This window comes from Puntigrus tetrazona, unplaced genomic scaffold (genome assembly GCF_018831695.1).
Source record: "Puntigrus tetrazona isolate hp1 unplaced genomic scaffold, ASM1883169v1 S000000373, whole genome shotgun sequence".
Lineage (NCBI taxonomy): Eukaryota > Metazoa > Chordata > Actinopteri > Cypriniformes > Cyprinidae > Puntigrus > Puntigrus tetrazona.
In genome coordinates this window covers 328,095-345,047 of record NW_025048028.1, presented here as the reverse complement: position 1 = coordinate 345,047, position 16,953 = coordinate 328,095, and the positions used below count along the sequence as shown (strand labels likewise).

Below are 16,953 nucleotides of genomic sequence, written 5' to 3'. Positions count from 1 at the left end.
TTTGACTGTTCAGTCTAGTGTAACATCGTTCGACAGGCCATTTGCAACGTTGACACATGCATTACGAGCAAAGCCCTGGGGTCAGACTTAGTTGGGTTTTTATGAGGCTGAGAGGGAAAACAGCATGGCTTGCCTCATGAGAGAAGAAACATCAAGTCTCCACGAGGCAAATCTCACAGACTCCCTGCCAAGCCAGTAAGGAGCCGGGGATAATCCCATTTCCTCGATTAGTGTAATCTGAAAATGCTCCTTTTAATCCCAAAAACTGACTGTGTGCACTATAACCCCATGTCGTCACCCTGAAACGCACGCTTTCCAGACTCCACACCTTTAGATTTTCTCTCTACTGAGAATTGTCAACGAGATTGTTGGCACAAATGTTAATTATTTCCAAAGGTCGCGTTGTTAATGACTACACGGCCGGGCTAATGAGATTGAGCAAAGCTCTGTGCGTATGGTAGTTGACCTCTTGTGTTTGGTCTTGTGCTGGAAGGCATTGAAGGTGACAACCTTCCCCTCCTCCAATTTCACCCACACAAACCTCTGAGAAAACATGCCTCCAGCGCTTGGCACATCGATCTGATTTTAAATGTAATGAAGGAAACATTGTCAACCTACTTTTATAAGCTGGCTCCATTTCAGGCACATTTGCCTCAAACGTTTTTCTATTTTCCTAATTTAGATAATTTGTCTTCATGTAGTTGCATGCCAATGCATTCTTAAGCACTTCATTTTGTTCCCCATTCCCAGTTCACTCACAGTGTGAGAAGGTTTGCCTTAAAGTCATTGCTTCACATTCCATTGTGCAGTTTGTTACGTCTTTGGCTAAATTTATGTTTAGGAGTGTTTTGATGGGATTGTTTGCTGCGGCAACGGTTCCCTTGTGTATTCGTAGGTGCTGGTTGCATGCACGCATGACGGCTCTTGATCTTCCGTTGAACCTTGATGACGATTGACAGATTAAATCCCTGAATCAGATTTGCTGGGCTTATACTTCTCTGTGTTAACACTGTCACATTGCAGTCACAACATCAAGAGGATGCCAGGAACTAGACCTTTTTGTTGTTACAGACAGTTTTTGATCTGATCTGGATTGGATATATATAGAAATATTTTGATCTGCATTTGATATACATGTTTATATAAGTATTTGCAAATAAACATATTTTAGGTTTCTCAATAGAAATCAGTGCTGCTCTTATCCCTTCAGGAATTTCACCAAAAGAGAGATGTCTTTGTTTTGCATTCTTTCACCCCTCCTTTTTCACAAACGGTTAACATGAGTTTATTGCTTTACTTAGTAACAGCGTGTTGTATTTTGCGCTTTTGGCCTGAGACCCGTGGTTATTAATAAGATGGAGATCTTTCACATTCTTTACCCCTCTGCCTCTTTTCCGTCCTCTGTCCTGGGTAGAGAGCAGCTGAAGTTCTCATACCGTTGAAAATAAGGAGCAGACGCCCAACTTGTGTGCCAGACCTCCTCCCCATTCCAACTCTTTGTGTTTTCATGTGGTCCTTCCCCATTAAATGCCTGAAAACCGGTAGTTTTCTAAAAATAGAAAGCAGCACAGCTAAAAATAGCTCCGGCCCGGCAGTCGTGCCAAGGAAAATGGAGAAGAATAGGCGTGGAGTGCTGGAGAGAGAGAGGGAGGACAGCCGCGCTTGTTTTTATTTTTTCCCCCCACTCCATTTTCCCTCCGAGGAAAAACTGACCACAGACGGCGGCGTACTTCAATAAAGCTTAAATCAAACTTGTTAGGATGCCGTTTTCACACTTTTATGAGAGGATAGGAGTTCTTTTGATTACGTGACTTCTCGTGGCATGCTCCTCTGCACTTCCCAGACTGTTTCTGTCGGCTCATATCTGCCATCTGTTCAGCTATGTAAACTTGAAAACATGGTGTGAAATTCGAGCGTGCAGTGACCTCAGCCCACATTTGGGTCATTGTTCTGATCCGCTCATGCTTAGAGTTTGAAATGCAGTATTTACTGCCCTGTTTTCTTCATCCTCGATTGAACGACATCAGAGGGCGGTTTTACATTCCACGATTAATCTGAACCTTGTTGCGTGAGTCAGGTTTTCCAAGACCCAACGGCGAGCCAACGCAGCACAAAACGCTTCGCTTTTACCAAGACGCTATTCTTTCTGAGAGTGCTAATTGTTAGCTGGTAATAATAATGTTATTTGAAGCCCATTTATAGATAGGCTACTCTGGATAAGGAGTTCCACAGACAAAAGCTGTTAATTGATGACAGGGGAGGAATGCTTTATTTCTTAATGGTGTTGCAACCGATCGCAGATCGTAAGGATCCGCCGTTACTGTGGCATGCAATGTGTCAAATACAGTTCAATCTGGTGACTGTGAATGATTGGGGCCCCACAAGAGCCCATTATTGGACTACAGTGAGTGCCTTTGTCTTCAAAAGGACTTGATCAGTAGTAATTTAACAATGAATAAGCATTCTGTCCTCTATAGATGCTGCAATGGAAAAAGAAGCCTTCTGAGAGGTCACATGACAACACATGCAAAGAGATGACATGCTTGTGTGTGATAATGTCCGATTATTTACATGAAGGTCCCAGAGGGAATTCATTAAAATTCATAAACGTGGACCTGCTTGACCCCGGGCAGGAATTCTTGCCTCACGTCAGCTGCAAAGAAGTCGGGAGGTGTCGTTTTCCCAGAGCTGACAATCAAACCACCCAAGAACACCAAGGGAGCACAGGACGTTCGCTTTTTTTGAGCCCAACTCAGTTTCGGGACACTCTTCCGCTTCCTCGCGGTCGGATTGGATATCCACTGGGCCGGTTACAGTCGTAATTACGCTCTCAAGTGCGTTTAATACCAAACACGCTGCGCTCAACTCGTGGCAGTAAAAGAGAGGGCCTTTGATTCGTTATTATAGGGTACTGAGAGCATCAAAGGAGGTAAATTACCCAGAGGTCCCCAGTGTGGCATTTTCCAAACGTTGCCCAGCTGCTGTGGTCGGAGCAGCTGGTGGAAAGAGCCCTGGAGGAGGGCCAGACAGTGCCACGCATTGGCCATGCGACCTGCCGCAGGGACGGGGGCGTCCCCGCTGGCTCACCCGTACGGCTCTAATAGGATTCCGCCTCTTTGACGGTCGGAACCAGCACGGCTTTCGTTTTTTCCACCCCGATCCATCTGCTTTTGATAAACTGAGCTTGATATACCAGTGTTTAGGCAGCACAAATCGAGTCTTATTTGGGCTTTTTCTGTCAACTGATAATGTGCCTTTTCCTTTCTGTTACGATAGCTACTGCACTTGTCGTGCTGCCAGTTTTTGTGACTCACTGCGTAAATTGACAACTTTCCACGCAGGCAAACATGACACACGCACACATGCACGTCTGAAGAGGTGGAAGAAGTTCTTAGTCGAATATCCCTGCTGACACGTGAGACAATAAGGCGACATTTCCTTCAACCGAGCTGCCTTTTTGTGGTCACATGTTCTTAGTTTGATTGCTCTTTTGGATGTCTTGGATGTGGTCTGTGTTGCTGTTGACGGGCAAAATGCAGTGCCACCTTGTTGTGTGTGCATGTTCCTTAAAGGAAAGACTTGAGATATTTTTAATACTTAAAGGAACCATAATGTTATATAAAACTCCATTAAGTGTCTTGAGAAGTGAAAGAGCAACCTATGTGCAATCTGTTTTTACTGTATGTAAACAATTATGCATATTTTTATAGGAAATAAGGAACATCTAAGACATAGATATACTGTAATTTACAGCTCCCCTAAGTCTCTTGGTTTAAAGTCAATAATTCTCTTTTTAGTTTGTTGATGAAACAAAGCTGAGAATTATGAGTTATAAAGGAGCCAACTCTGAGCAACACTTTCCAAATATTTTTATATATTTTATATATAATTTTATATATCCAAGTAATATCTGTATTATCCTTTGCATTGATCCTTTAATAAAAAAGGGAACTCCAAGAAGTCTCTTGAGCTAAGAAAAAGAACAGCAAGCGTGTTGTTTTGAGGTGAAACCCCAGCAAGAAAAAGTTGAGATTTAACGGAAATCTGACAGAGCGCTCCATGAAGTCTCCCGAGCGATGATTGAGCAACATATGAGTAATATAATTTTCCTCCAGGTTGGTGTCTGTGCCGTTTTGAATGCAGGTTCTCAGTCTTTGTCCGACACAGTGGACTGTAATGAGCCTGGTTTGAGGTGAGGCGAGACCACCCATGTGGAGCTCAGAGGAGGGTACAAGGTGACGTGACGCCCTCAGTTAGTCAGTCAGTCCGTCAGCTGCTGGCCAGCAAACGGCATCAGTCAGCTGTCTCCACACGTTACCACCTGCTACTGCACGTACAACATCATTTCTCCGCTGAAGGTTACCAGCTAGCACGCTATATAGGACGCCATGTCTACATGCGGACAGACTGGGGCTGTCTTTGTCATGTGGGAGAGCGATGCAGCACTGGTTTAATTAGGAGCAAGTCTCCATAGAGTTGACAAGACTAGGAGCAGGAGGAGGCGCTGATGGCTGTGTATCTCCTCTCCTTTCTTCTCCTCTCCTCTCTCCTCGACAGCTCACTTCAACTTTAGTCAAATCTGAATGCATTTTTTTTTACCTTGTTGCGAAGAAATGCAAGAAACTTTTGTATAGGTGGCCAACGTACTGAAAAAGAACTCAGAGGTTCCTCTCTTATAGCGCAGGAGAGTTTCCAGAAGTTTTAAGGCCAGAAACATTCACATATTCAAATATAGACTTATTTTTGGTCTAAGAATCGATCAGCTCTCACATAGTTTTCCTACATGACTTGGAAAATTTATAAACCTATAAAAAAAAAAACTTTGTATGGGATGTTTCTCATGAAGTAATTTTTAGAAGTTAGAATATGCTTAAATGAAACAGTTTCTATACAGTAAGAATATTGTGCTATAAAATTTATCTTGATAGCATATGGTAATGTTTGAGGTCATACAGAGATCTCAAACATTTATTTGAAAAATAAATATAATAAATATTTTGAGACATATTTTGAGAAGATGCACAAAGTGCTTTTCTAGTGTGAAAAATCTAACTTAAACATTTTTTTATCATAAAAAAAATTATCATTTATTTACCCTGTCATTTCAAACCCGTTTTTAATCATATTCATCAGCAGAACACAAAAGAATGTATTTATTTATTTTTTTTCTTTTGGTCCATACTAGGATATTACTTAGGAAAAGTTTGTTAATTGAATTGAAATACAATTCAATACAGTGCAATAGAATATAAACGCAATAAAATGTAATAAAAACTTAAACTACTGTAAATGAAAATTTGAAATTAACTGAAACTAACTAAAATAATTTTGGAAATAAGTTGAAGAAAACAAATCTAACTAGAAATAAGCTAAAATTAAAGATAATAAATTCATTAAAATGCAACAATTAAAAAAAAAGTCAGAATATTAATAAAAACAATAATATATAAATAATACCAAAACAAGTGAAAGTCAGTGGTGATCAGTATTTTGTGGTTTTAAAAAAATATTATATTGTGACATGAATAATGTCGAAAGTGTGACAAAATTGTTAAAAAGTGTATTTAAAATATGAATACAAATCATAATAGTGTATAAATAATACTAAAACCACTAGTTTTTTGGATCTCAAAAAGTTTTTAATGGATTTCTGGGTGAACTATCGTTTAGGTCTTCTTTCAGTCCTCACTGTCATCTAGGAGAAATAATTGAGATCTTGAAGCTGTGTGACGCTCTCGTGGTTGTCCTGTGTTTGGTGTGTGATGAACTGAACAGGAATGCTCGGCTGAGCACGACCCTCCCTCTGTCGGTCTGGAGCGGTCCGTGCCGGTCTGAATGTTTAGTCTGCTGATGTCAGGCTTTGGGATCCAGCCGTGTTGCTAAAAGCACCGAGCCGGGTCGGACTGTGCGCTGGAGGTGTCAGCGACCTGCAGGCGGTGTGATTGAGTGGCTGGTGTAGGGTTGCTGGGACGCTGCTGGGTGGCACTGGGGCAAAAAATAGCCTTCTACGGCCATCCCTGGGGTTCGAGGCCGTGATTGGCTGCGGCCCCGGCTCCGCCCCTTCCCCTTGAGCCGAGGAGATTTGTTGGACAGGTGCAAGGGCCCTGACAGGTGGAGATGTCTTGAATGAGTGGAATTGCTGTGGTCCAGCGACGTGGCTGCTTGCCGACGAGAGAAACGCTGAGGCCAGGCAGAAAGTTAAGCCAAGCTGCGTTGCTGTATTTCACTTTAGATCAGCTTTTACCTTAAATCTAACTCACAAAAACAAAAAAAAGGGGTGTTATTCCGTCACGGCCGTTAACAATGTGAGATGAAACATTTAGTTTTAGTTTAGTCTCAATAAGAGTAATAGAGTTGTTTTGCATCGTAGCTCTGCTAATGATAGGAGAGTGATTCATGTGCATTTTTATTCCATTTTAAGTCAACATTCGCTCAAACTAGACTCTCAGAGGCTTCAGATGAAAGCATTAGGCTCTTCTGAGGAATCAAAGGCTCATGTTTCACGAGCAGGAAAAGCTATATTTGTTTTCAAATATAGCCCTCGTGTGGTCAAACAGGAAATTGCTCCAGTCCTAAAAGGATATTTGTGGTTGAATACAAGACGAGCTCATTTAACAGCATCTGTGGCATGTTGTCAGTTACTACGGAAAAACATTTTAGTTATTTGCATTGTTTAATTCTTAATTTTTTGTTTAGGCGTATATATTATTTTTTATGGCATTTTTATTATTACATCTCATTTAAACCCAGAAACTGCCTTTTCCTTCTTCATCTGTCTCTTAGTACCTATGGCATGTTGTTGATTACTATAGTTGTTGATTACTATACAAGATGATTAAAATATATATATAACTCAGAAAATACCTTTCCATTATGTGAACCAGTTTCTGTCTTGGCTGTAATCTATAGAAATATATAAATATATTTGACTTTTTTTTTTTCCAGTCTTCAAATATTTTTGTGTATTCGTTTCAGACTCTGAGGAAGAAGGGTCTAAATGGCTGTGACAGTCCTGATATTGATGCTGAAGATTCAGGCCACAGTCCAGAATCTGATGACAAATATCGTAAAATCAACGAGGACATTGACCTGATGATCAGCAGGCAGAGACTGTGTGTAAGTGTTGTCAACTCTTCAGTTGTTTAATCTCAAAATGCTCAATAATCGACAGTTTCATTGATTTTTCTTTTCTTTTTTTTTCATATTGTTTTCTAGGCCATCCCTCAGTCTAATTATGACATGCCCGTCTCAATCCCTGTGAGCAACCCCAACAGTCTGATCTACAGCCACCCGGGAGCGTCCCTGGGCAACCCCAACATGCTGCCGCTGGCCCACCCCTCCCTGCAGAGGAACAGCATGTCCCCTGGAGTGACCCACCGGCCCCCGAGTGCAGGCAACACAGGTACTGACCCGCACCGGGCTCTCCGCTTTGCCAGGGGCTCCCAGTACGGTTTCAGATAATATTCATTTCCACGCTTTATTGACATCATTAGAGAGGACCACCAACAGCTCCACCGAGGCTATGAAAACAAGCCTCGCATGTATTCAAACACCGCATACAGATCATTACATGCGCTCAAATATTTCTTTCAGCCATATTCAGCTGTGCCGGGCCGGGCCTGTAATATAAACACTGTGTGCTCAGCAGAACTCCCGAGGCTGTCCCAGAGCCGAAAAAAAAAGTGTCTGTCTCCATGGGAGTTTTGGCTGCTTGTACAGGAACTCCCGGTTTTCAGCGGGCAAATTAAGATGACCGTATTTTCCTTTTAACTTCCATTCTGACTTTTGAAACGGCTGTGTTTGTGGTCTAGGCTTCATTGAGAGGATCGAGGGCTTAGGATTTATCAAAACACATTATCCGTACTCTGAACACATGTATATGGGTGTTTCTTCAACTGTCACAAGGATTAATCTTTATAAAAACAACATTTTGACAGATTTTAGACAGGTTTTTTTGTTTTACCAGAACCGCTTTTTCTGTCTTGAAATGTGGAAATCCATTCAACCATATATATATATATATATATATATATATATATATATATATATATATATATATATAGTGTATATGTATATATATATATATATATATATATATATATATATATATATATATATATATATATATATATATATATATATAAATATATTAGTGCTGTCAAATGATTAATCACATGCAAAATAAATGTTTTTGTACATGTATATATTTGAGAAAAGTATGTTTATATATGAAGTATATTTATTATGATATAAAAATAATAATATAAATATATAAATTTTTATACATTGTTAATATGTGTTTATACAAAAAATATGTGTGCGACTTTATGTATTTATAATAAATGAACACAATACACAAACATATATTATGTAAACAAAAACGTTTATTTTGGATGCAATTCATCTTTTGAGAGCACTTTTTTATTTTTGTATTTTAAAAATATCTTCTTTTATTGTTTTTAACTATTACAAATACGTAGAAATGAAAATTTGAATTTAACTGACGTGTAATTCTGTTAAAAACTGTGTCTGTAAAATCAAATAATTTATGAAACATATTTAATGATTTTTATACTAGTTACGTCTATTTGCTAATAAGATTTTATAAAAAATTTGTACTTGTCTACCTTAAAAAATAGAAGAACTACCAAAGAAACCAAAGGACTTGTTTGTCAGTTTGTAAAAACAAGCAACAAAAAAAAGTGTTGACCGTTGCATACAAACGTGCAAACTTTGCCTATTTTTTTGTTGTAGAAACTGAGAGATCAAATGCATCTTTTGTGTTAATGTGCATTATGCAATAGATATTGACAGAGCTTAATTGAAAAGAAAAGGTGTTGTGTGTATATATATATATATATATATATATATATATATATATATATATATATATATATATATATATAAATGGAAGTAATTTAAGTAATTAAATATAAACGACATTTGGTTCAGGCAAACAAAACAACAAAACATTATTCTCTTGTGATGCATGTATAATATAACATTTTAAGTGTGACGGTGTGAAAAGTCTTAGCAGTGTTTAATTTCAAAAGGGGCCAAAAGAAACATCCAGATATGTGTGTTTAGAATGTATATAGAAAGAGAAAGAGGAAGCAATGGGAAGAAAAATGAACAAAGTGGTAGAAAAAGACAGTCTGCGGTGACATACGTGTGGGAAGCGTAATCCTTCTGCGGGCTTGTTATTATTGTCTAAAAGATCTATTCTGTGCTCTGGTCAGAGTCCTTCTGACCGCAGCGTCTGTCCTGTCATTATCCTTGGCCCTCCTGGAACAATTTGCTTCGTATTACAGGAGCAAAACTAAATATGAGTCTTGGCAGAGGCCGCGACGTCTGAAACCGCGCAGGCTTTTCAAAGGTTTTTCTTGGACGGTGGCATCTTCTCCATAGGGCCGTACAGGGGTTTGTGGCTTTCGGATAGACTTACAGATGGCTTTTTTTTCACACTGGCTCTCGTACATATATCTCGAGCGGCCCGTCTGGCCACAGGAAGGAGGCGTCAGTCAGGCGTGGCGTACGTGTTTTGAGTGTCAGTCTTGTTTAATGTCTCCTCTGTCCTATCCTCAGGTGGCCTCATGGGTCCAGACCTCAGCAGCGGAGTGGGCACCAGCGCCGGTAAGAGTCGTGTGTATTTACCATACGTGTGTGTGTGTGTGTGTGTGTGTGTGTGTGTTTGTTGTCTCAATAGACAGACGGAGCCACTCGGTTTGATTCAAAGCTTCCTTTTTGCTTGGCTAGTTCCTCCCCGGATATTTACCCAGCGAGCCGCTGTAGGATGTCGCGGTGAAGGGTCTCAAATAGTGCGTTTAAAGGAGCGTTTCATAAAAAGCATCCTACGGCGAATTCTAATACGATGAAGCCGTCAACACCTCCGTTAGGCGAGAGGAAGCATAACGCGACGCATTCATGAAACGTCCACAAAAAGGGCCAAAAAAAGATGGAGCGTTTGTTGGTGAACGCGGCTCATCGATGAAAAAGGCGCTGTACATTTGAGACACAGAAAATGGATTTTGCACATTGTCGCAACACCACGCAGGAGGCTGTAATGAAAGGCAAACGTTGGAAACTCGAATTGTCTTAACGACTTTTTTTTTTCTTGCACATGCAAGGCTCTGGATAAATCGGAACATCTAAAAGCGATTCTTTGTTAACTGTTCGGTTGTGAACGTCTGAGAAAATGTGAAAAGTAAAAGTGCTGTTGTACGCTTGCCAACGTTTGCCGCTTTTTCTTCCTTAATGTTCTCTTTTTTTCCCTAATCGTTACCCGTAAGACTGTTCTGCGGTGTTACTGTGACAGATGGTAACAATTTAGTGACAGCGTCTTGAAAAAGACCACAGAGCTAATATTGTAGCGCGCTTCTTAGAAAGCATGTGGGAACGTAAAATATGTAAAGATAAAATATCTTGAAAATAACCACAGGTACAATAACATGTGACACTATTTTTTTTTACGTTTTAGACAGATTTATCAAACACCGTGACAGCTGTCAGAGCCGCAAAGTCGGTCAGTTTTTTTATGACCTCTTCAGACAAGTAGCAGTTCAAAAGCGCTCTCTGGTTATTTTTAAATATGTCCTTTTTTTATAATGCCACAGAAGAGGAATCTTCTAAAGTTTGATTTTATAAATATAATAATATTTTATAAAATAAGTAAAATAACATTTACATTACATTTATTATTATTATTATGCAGAAATGTAAGCAATGCCGAAAAGTTACAATAAAAATAGTAATAAAAATAGCTACTCTCATTATTATTTTATTTGTCATATTATTATTATTATTATTATTATTATTATTATTATTATTATTATTATTATTATTATTATTTCTTTTTATGCTTTCTTGCTAATTAAAATAAATGGCACACTTTAGTATAGGGACCAATTCTCACTATTAACTAGTAGCATGCATGTTATATATATATATATATATATATATATATATATATATATATATATATATATATATATATATATATATATATATATAGTATTTATAAAGCACATATTCTACATGATCTATATGCCTAATAGTATTCAGTAACTAAACAACAAGGAGTTTATTGCTAATAATGTTATGCATATTATTTATTTATTTTACCAAATTAATAAACAATTCAAATATTGTATGAAGATTGCATTTATATGGTTAAATAGCCACTTATGCAAATGTGGGGACATGGTTTGCTGACATATAAAGCTTTTTATGTTTTTATTTTCTGTGCTTCGTCATTTCTGAGAAACAAATACATCTCCATAGGTCTCCATTAATGTTTTGATATACGTTCTGTATCGTATTTTATGAAACTGAATTGAAATGCCCTGACGTACAGTAATGGTATGTGTTCAGTATGGTGACTAGTGTTAGTGTGACACGTCTTCTCCGACTGTCCCGCAGGAAACGGGTATGGAAACCACCGCAACTCCCCTGGTCTGCTGGTCTCTCCGGGGAGCATGAGCAAGAACATGCAGGCCAAATCTCCTCCGCCCATGACCATGACCATGAGCAACCGCAAACCCGACCTGCGTGTCCTCATCCCTCCCAGCTCAAAGAACACCATGCCCTCCATCGTGAGTTCACACGAACATTACCACACATCCAGTGCCATCTCCGTTCAGCTGTAGTTAGGTTAAGATGAAACCCAGATCAGCATTGCCCATATAAAACCAATACAGACCACTGGATTTATGCCATGCAATTTTACTAGAACTAATTAGAATTGTATTCTTTCTAACTGCTCGCCAGTCGGAGGATGTTGACATGTTGCTGGTAAGTAGTGTCAAAATTGCAGCGAAACACGATTAACCATCAGAAAGGCAAACTAATAGTTCTTATGTCAAATGCACGTAAAACAGTCTCATTCCTCTGTTGCCAAGGGGACTGCTTTAGCGGTTCCCATAGCAACAGTGGAACTCTGGATGATTGCGGGGTGAGGGTAATTACCCGGTGTTGGTCACATGATCTATTAAGCAGTTAGATGGGGCAGATATGACACCACCTGCACATTTGCTGAGACCGATTGCATTGCTGTTGTTTTAAATACGCCTTTTCCCCCACAGAACCAGAGAATAAACAACTCACAGTCGGCCCAGTCTCTGAGCACACCGGTGGTGTCTGTAGCCACGCCCACTCTGCCAGGACAGGGAATGGGCGGCTACCCATCAGCCATCTCTACCTCATATGGTACAGGTGAGAGCTGAGGACAATACAGCTGTATTACAGAGAGATAGCCAGAATCAGAATATTTACTTCAGTGTCACATGATCCTTGATTTGCTGCTGGAAAACTTCCTCATTTTTATTATTATCAGTGTTAAAAACAGTTTTGTTGTAAGATACAGAATCTGTATTGCTCTTGTTGAGATGAACTATATGAAGAGTCTTGAATACATCACCAGGTGGCGCCATTGACTTAATATTATTGGAGCATCTTCCTGTTGCAGTAAATTTTAAAGATTGAAATCAGTCTACATGCAGTGAGTTGAATAAAGATCTTTCTCTCCCTCTCTAGAATATTCTCTCAGCAGTGGAGACCTGTCCTCTCTGACCGGTTTTAACAGCTCAGCTTCTCTTCATCTGGGTTCTATGACCGGATGGCCACAAAACATGCAGCATTCTGGTCTTGGACATCTAGGGTGAGCAGAACCAGTCTGACCCATGCACTCAAAACACACTGGACATCAGCTTTTACGCTTTCTATAACCACAGATCACTGAGCAGTGCCTCATATCACAACGTGATCTATTACAATATAAAATGTATTATTCATTTATTAAAATATTGTATTAAAATGCAATGTTTTAAACAAAAAATAAAATAAAATAAAACTAATACAGTATGACATGATAATAATAATAATAGAATATTCGTGTTAATAGGTATTTTCAGTTCAACTTTTCACTTATATTGTATTGCTGGAAATCTGAGATTTAGTTTTTATTAGAACGCAAAAATTGTAATATATTCAAATTCAGCATTTCAAATAAAACTGTCAGAATAATACAATATAAAATAACAATCTGAAATTCATGCTAATATTTGAGATTATATATCAATATATATTTATATTGATTTAATTATCATGTTAATTTAACTTTTCACTTAAATTGATTTGCTGAAAACCCTCTTACGCATGAATTATGAAATCACAAAGTAATAATTTTTGTTAATAATCTGAAGTAATAATCTGTTTGTTTTTACTTTTAAACAATTGTCAGTATGTTGTATTTTGAAAGTTACATATATGTCCGTTGTAGTGGACACCATGCATCAAAAAATGTGAATAAATATAAATCTATGTTTATCAAAAAACATATTTTTTAAACATTTACCGTGTGAAAATGGTTTTAATACACACAAAAACATTCAGTGTGTGTCTAAGGGCCGGGTGCATGTGAAAATTTTACATTGCGAATTTTCTAAATAGAATCTCATAAAACAAAACTAATTATATTTAATTACATTAGTGCTGGGCAATAATTAGTCACAATTAATCTTCATGTGTACATTATGTATATATAAAGACACACACATCACTATATATTTTTTAAATATTAAAATGTAATTACGTTTATATTCATATAATTTATATTTTATTTTTTTCTTAATTATAAGCATGCAAGTTTGTGTTTTTATATATGCATAATAAATATACACATTTCACACGCATATATATTATGTCAACTTTTCAAATATTTCACTTTACATTGAAGGGAATCTAGGTTTTTATTTTTAGTAGAATGCCAGGTTTTTAAATAAAATGTAAAATAATATTATAGTATGATATATACACTTGATATATGTATGATATATTCACTATTTGAGTTTATTATTTAAAGATTTTACTTAATTAAGATTGATAAATACTTTAATAAATCCATTGTCCATTGTTGCACACTGTTAACAAATAACTCCTTATTGTAAAGTGAAAGAAAAAAATCATAGAAAAGAAACAGATTGGATGAATCTCTAAAAAGCAGCTCGGCCTCTAACTGTGCCTTTCCTCTCGCTCGGCAGGAACTGCAGCAGCACGGCGTTATGTCAGAGCTCCACCCTCTCGCTGCCGTCCAATCAGAGCCTGCACATCAAGTCCGAACCCGTGTCCCCTCCCCGAGACCGGGCCGGAGGCACCCCGGGCATCTACGGCCAGCCTCCGCCCCCTCCTCCGCCCCAGCAGCAGCAGCCGGCGGCGGCCTCTCAGCAGGGTCAGCTGCGGCAGGACGCGGGCCGCTCTCCGGTCGACAGCCTGAGCAGCTGCGGCAGCTCGTACGAGGGCAGCGACCGCGAGGAGCACCGCGTCGACTTCCACTCGCCCATGGGACTGCTGAGACCCTCTCCGGACGAGCGGCAGAGCCCGTCCGTCAAGCGCATGCGTCTGTCCGAGGGCTGGGCCTCGTGATCGCGGACGGCTTTTCTATGCAAAGATTTCACTTTAGTATTATTCTATTTGTTTCTGCGGAGTGCGAGTGCTACATCAAGTATTAAAATTGATATATATATGATAAACGGGGCGGGTGGGCGTGTTTGTGATTTGGGGTCGGGGGCATGGGACGTGCATCGCTTGTGCCACGTGTGGGGAAAACTACAAAAAAAAGACAAAAAAAACTACAAAAAAATGATACATGCAGTTTATGCAGTGTATTCAAGCATACAGGATTAAAAAGAGAAGTCTGGTACTCTTGTTTGGTAAAGCTACTTTTTAGTTTCAGTAATATATTATGCATAATTAAACTATTAATAGAGGCATTGACGTGTCTCAGGGCTCGTACAAGTAATATTCCCGTACAGACCGGGGCCTTTTACGCTCACTTGCAAATGTATGTTATCACAGACGTTGTTGTGTTGCAGGTTCAACGTATTTATGTAAATAGAGAACAATGAGGCTTTCGGGGTAAACGAGCCTGCCAGGATTTGCAGGTTTCTTTTATGATTAACGGAGTTAAGAGAGAAAGCCATCACGCACCGTTTGAAGACTAGCACGGGCCCGGGGCTGAGGAATGTTCTGAGCGGAACCGGGAAGGGTTCCAAAATGCGCAAATTCTCTTGTAAATGTTGTTGATATTTCAGAGCCGTGTTAACAACGCTAAAGTTCTCCTGGCCATGTATTGCCTATCCCCGGTGGAAGAGATGTACAATACATTTTGCTTATATTTTCATAAAAATGCAGAGCATTTGTTGCTACCTGTTGACCACATGAGTCAGAATGTGATTTCAAGCTTTGCCGATGTTGAACAGAGAGGTAAAGCGGTGTGAGCTCCAAAAATAAAAGCCATATAAACAATTTCACGCCAGGCTTTCTACGCGTTTTATTGATTGCTTGTTTCTTTATTGCATCAGGTTATGGGCACGTGCCTCTTATTCTCACAAATTGATCAAAAACATCGTTAAATATTTGTATAAGTTCAAAGAACCAGTTTTTATTTAATTAGATAGTAAAATGTATTTTATTCATGTGACGCAAAACTCAATTTTCGGCATCATTACTCTTCTTAGGCGCCGCATGATCCTTCTAATGTAATTATTTGCTGCTTAAGAAATTGTTCTTATTATTATCAGTGGAAAACAATTGTGCTGCTTAATATATTATTTGTGGAAAATTTGATTTTTCATGGTTTTGGTTTGGGTTTTTTTAATAGAGAAGCCATGTACAGTAAGCTTTTTACTTCAGGCTTTACGGAATTTTTCTTATTATTATGGCTTCTGATTAGTATTTACAGTAATAGCAAATCATTTCTTTATTCGCAGACATCCGTTTTCACATACGTTGTAAAACAAAAAATGTTCAAATGATGTTTTGCCAATGCTCCCATTAAGTTACGGAAACGTTTCTGGACTTCAGAGACGTGCAGTTGTTTTTCAAACGTTTCAAAAGAGAACGTTCCATGAAGTCATTTTGCAAACATTGTGGGAATGTTGCGTTTGGATTTCCACCCAACGTATTGCCGCTGCTTTAAAAGAACGTTCTGAACGTTCTTAAGAGAAAATTCTAAGAACGTTTCCCGTTAGCTGGTTTGATTTTAAATGCTAGCGCTCTGTTTGTGGTCTTTGTGGGTTGACTTTTGAAAACGAGTCTTTAAAAGAGCGTTAAAACTAAGAGACATAAATCCTGATTAGCACCGTCCTGACACGTTCAGCTTTGAGTTCACTCTCATTTCACAGCCTAAACTGAGATCTTCAACTTCATATTTAAAACATAAGTGTACAGTAAACTGCTTATGAAATATTTAGAGAAAAACAGGCTCGTGGCTGAAAGTGGTGGTAGGTTCTGGTGAGCTGTTTGTTTTTATGGGGTTGGCTAATCCCACCTTTGTTTTTGCTAAATATGCAGTTTCGTCAAATGCTAATTTTAAAGGACAAATACGTTTTCGAAAACATCTTTTCTGCATCTTTAAGACCGAAAATGACACGTAATAAGTTGACGTGACGCGATAATCGCGCAATTATTCATCATATAAAGGCGGGAAATGAAAAGGAAACGGACAGAATTTCTGCCTGTCTTAAAATTAAGGTAGCCTACGCTTTTTGGTTCGAAACATAACCCTTAAATAATTAGTATATGTTAAGTCGCGTTTTTGTTAGGAATAACTGTTGAATCACACTATAAAAATACAATCATACAAATATCGTTCGGGTTTAGAAATGCGTCAGCATTTCAATTAATAGGAGACAGGCTACGCTCAGACAGATCTCCCGTGAAATTAAAATCGACGAAATTAGTTATCACACACACCGTAGAGCTGAAATTAAAGGGGGGAAAACTCCAATCGACAGCACGAGGGGAATTAGGCAAATGCACGTGCATGCGCTTTAATATAGCATATAATGTACATCTTTGTTTATGCCGTTAAAATTGCCGTCGAAGGCGACAAACCAAATAACAGTAATTCCTTACCTATCGCAATAAAAAAAAATCAGATCATGCCCAACAACCAAT

The 16,953-nt window shown here is 38.7% G+C and overlaps 1 protein-coding gene across 3 annotated transcripts in view; it reads left to right on the top strand.

Annotated features, from left to right (window-relative positions):
- mef2ca (myocyte enhancer factor 2ca) overlaps nt 1–15,305 on the top strand; it is a 38,689-nt gene extending 23,384 nt beyond the window's left edge. Inside the window, exons 5-12 of one of the 3 annotated variants that reach the window (XM_043231522.1) lie at nt 6,976–7,116; nt 7,216–7,402; nt 9,586–9,633; nt 11,419–11,591; nt 11,767–11,790; nt 12,081–12,210; nt 12,532–12,655; nt 14,037–15,305. In XM_043231522.1, coding sequence (XP_043087457.1) covers nt 6,976–7,116; nt 7,216–7,402; nt 9,586–9,633; nt 11,419–11,591; nt 11,767–11,790; nt 12,081–12,210; nt 12,532–12,655; nt 14,037–14,418 — 1,209 coding nt within the window. In that variant the 3' untranslated portion in view covers nt 14,419–15,305. Of the gene's footprint in view, nt 1–6,975; nt 7,117–7,215; nt 7,403–9,585; nt 9,634–11,418; nt 11,592–11,766; nt 11,791–12,080; nt 12,211–12,531; nt 12,660–14,036 lie in introns of those variants that run through there. The other 2 variants (XM_043231523.1, XM_043231524.1) reach the window with 2 other exon arrangements.
- Nucleotides 15,306–16,953: the final 1,648 nt, after the last annotated feature.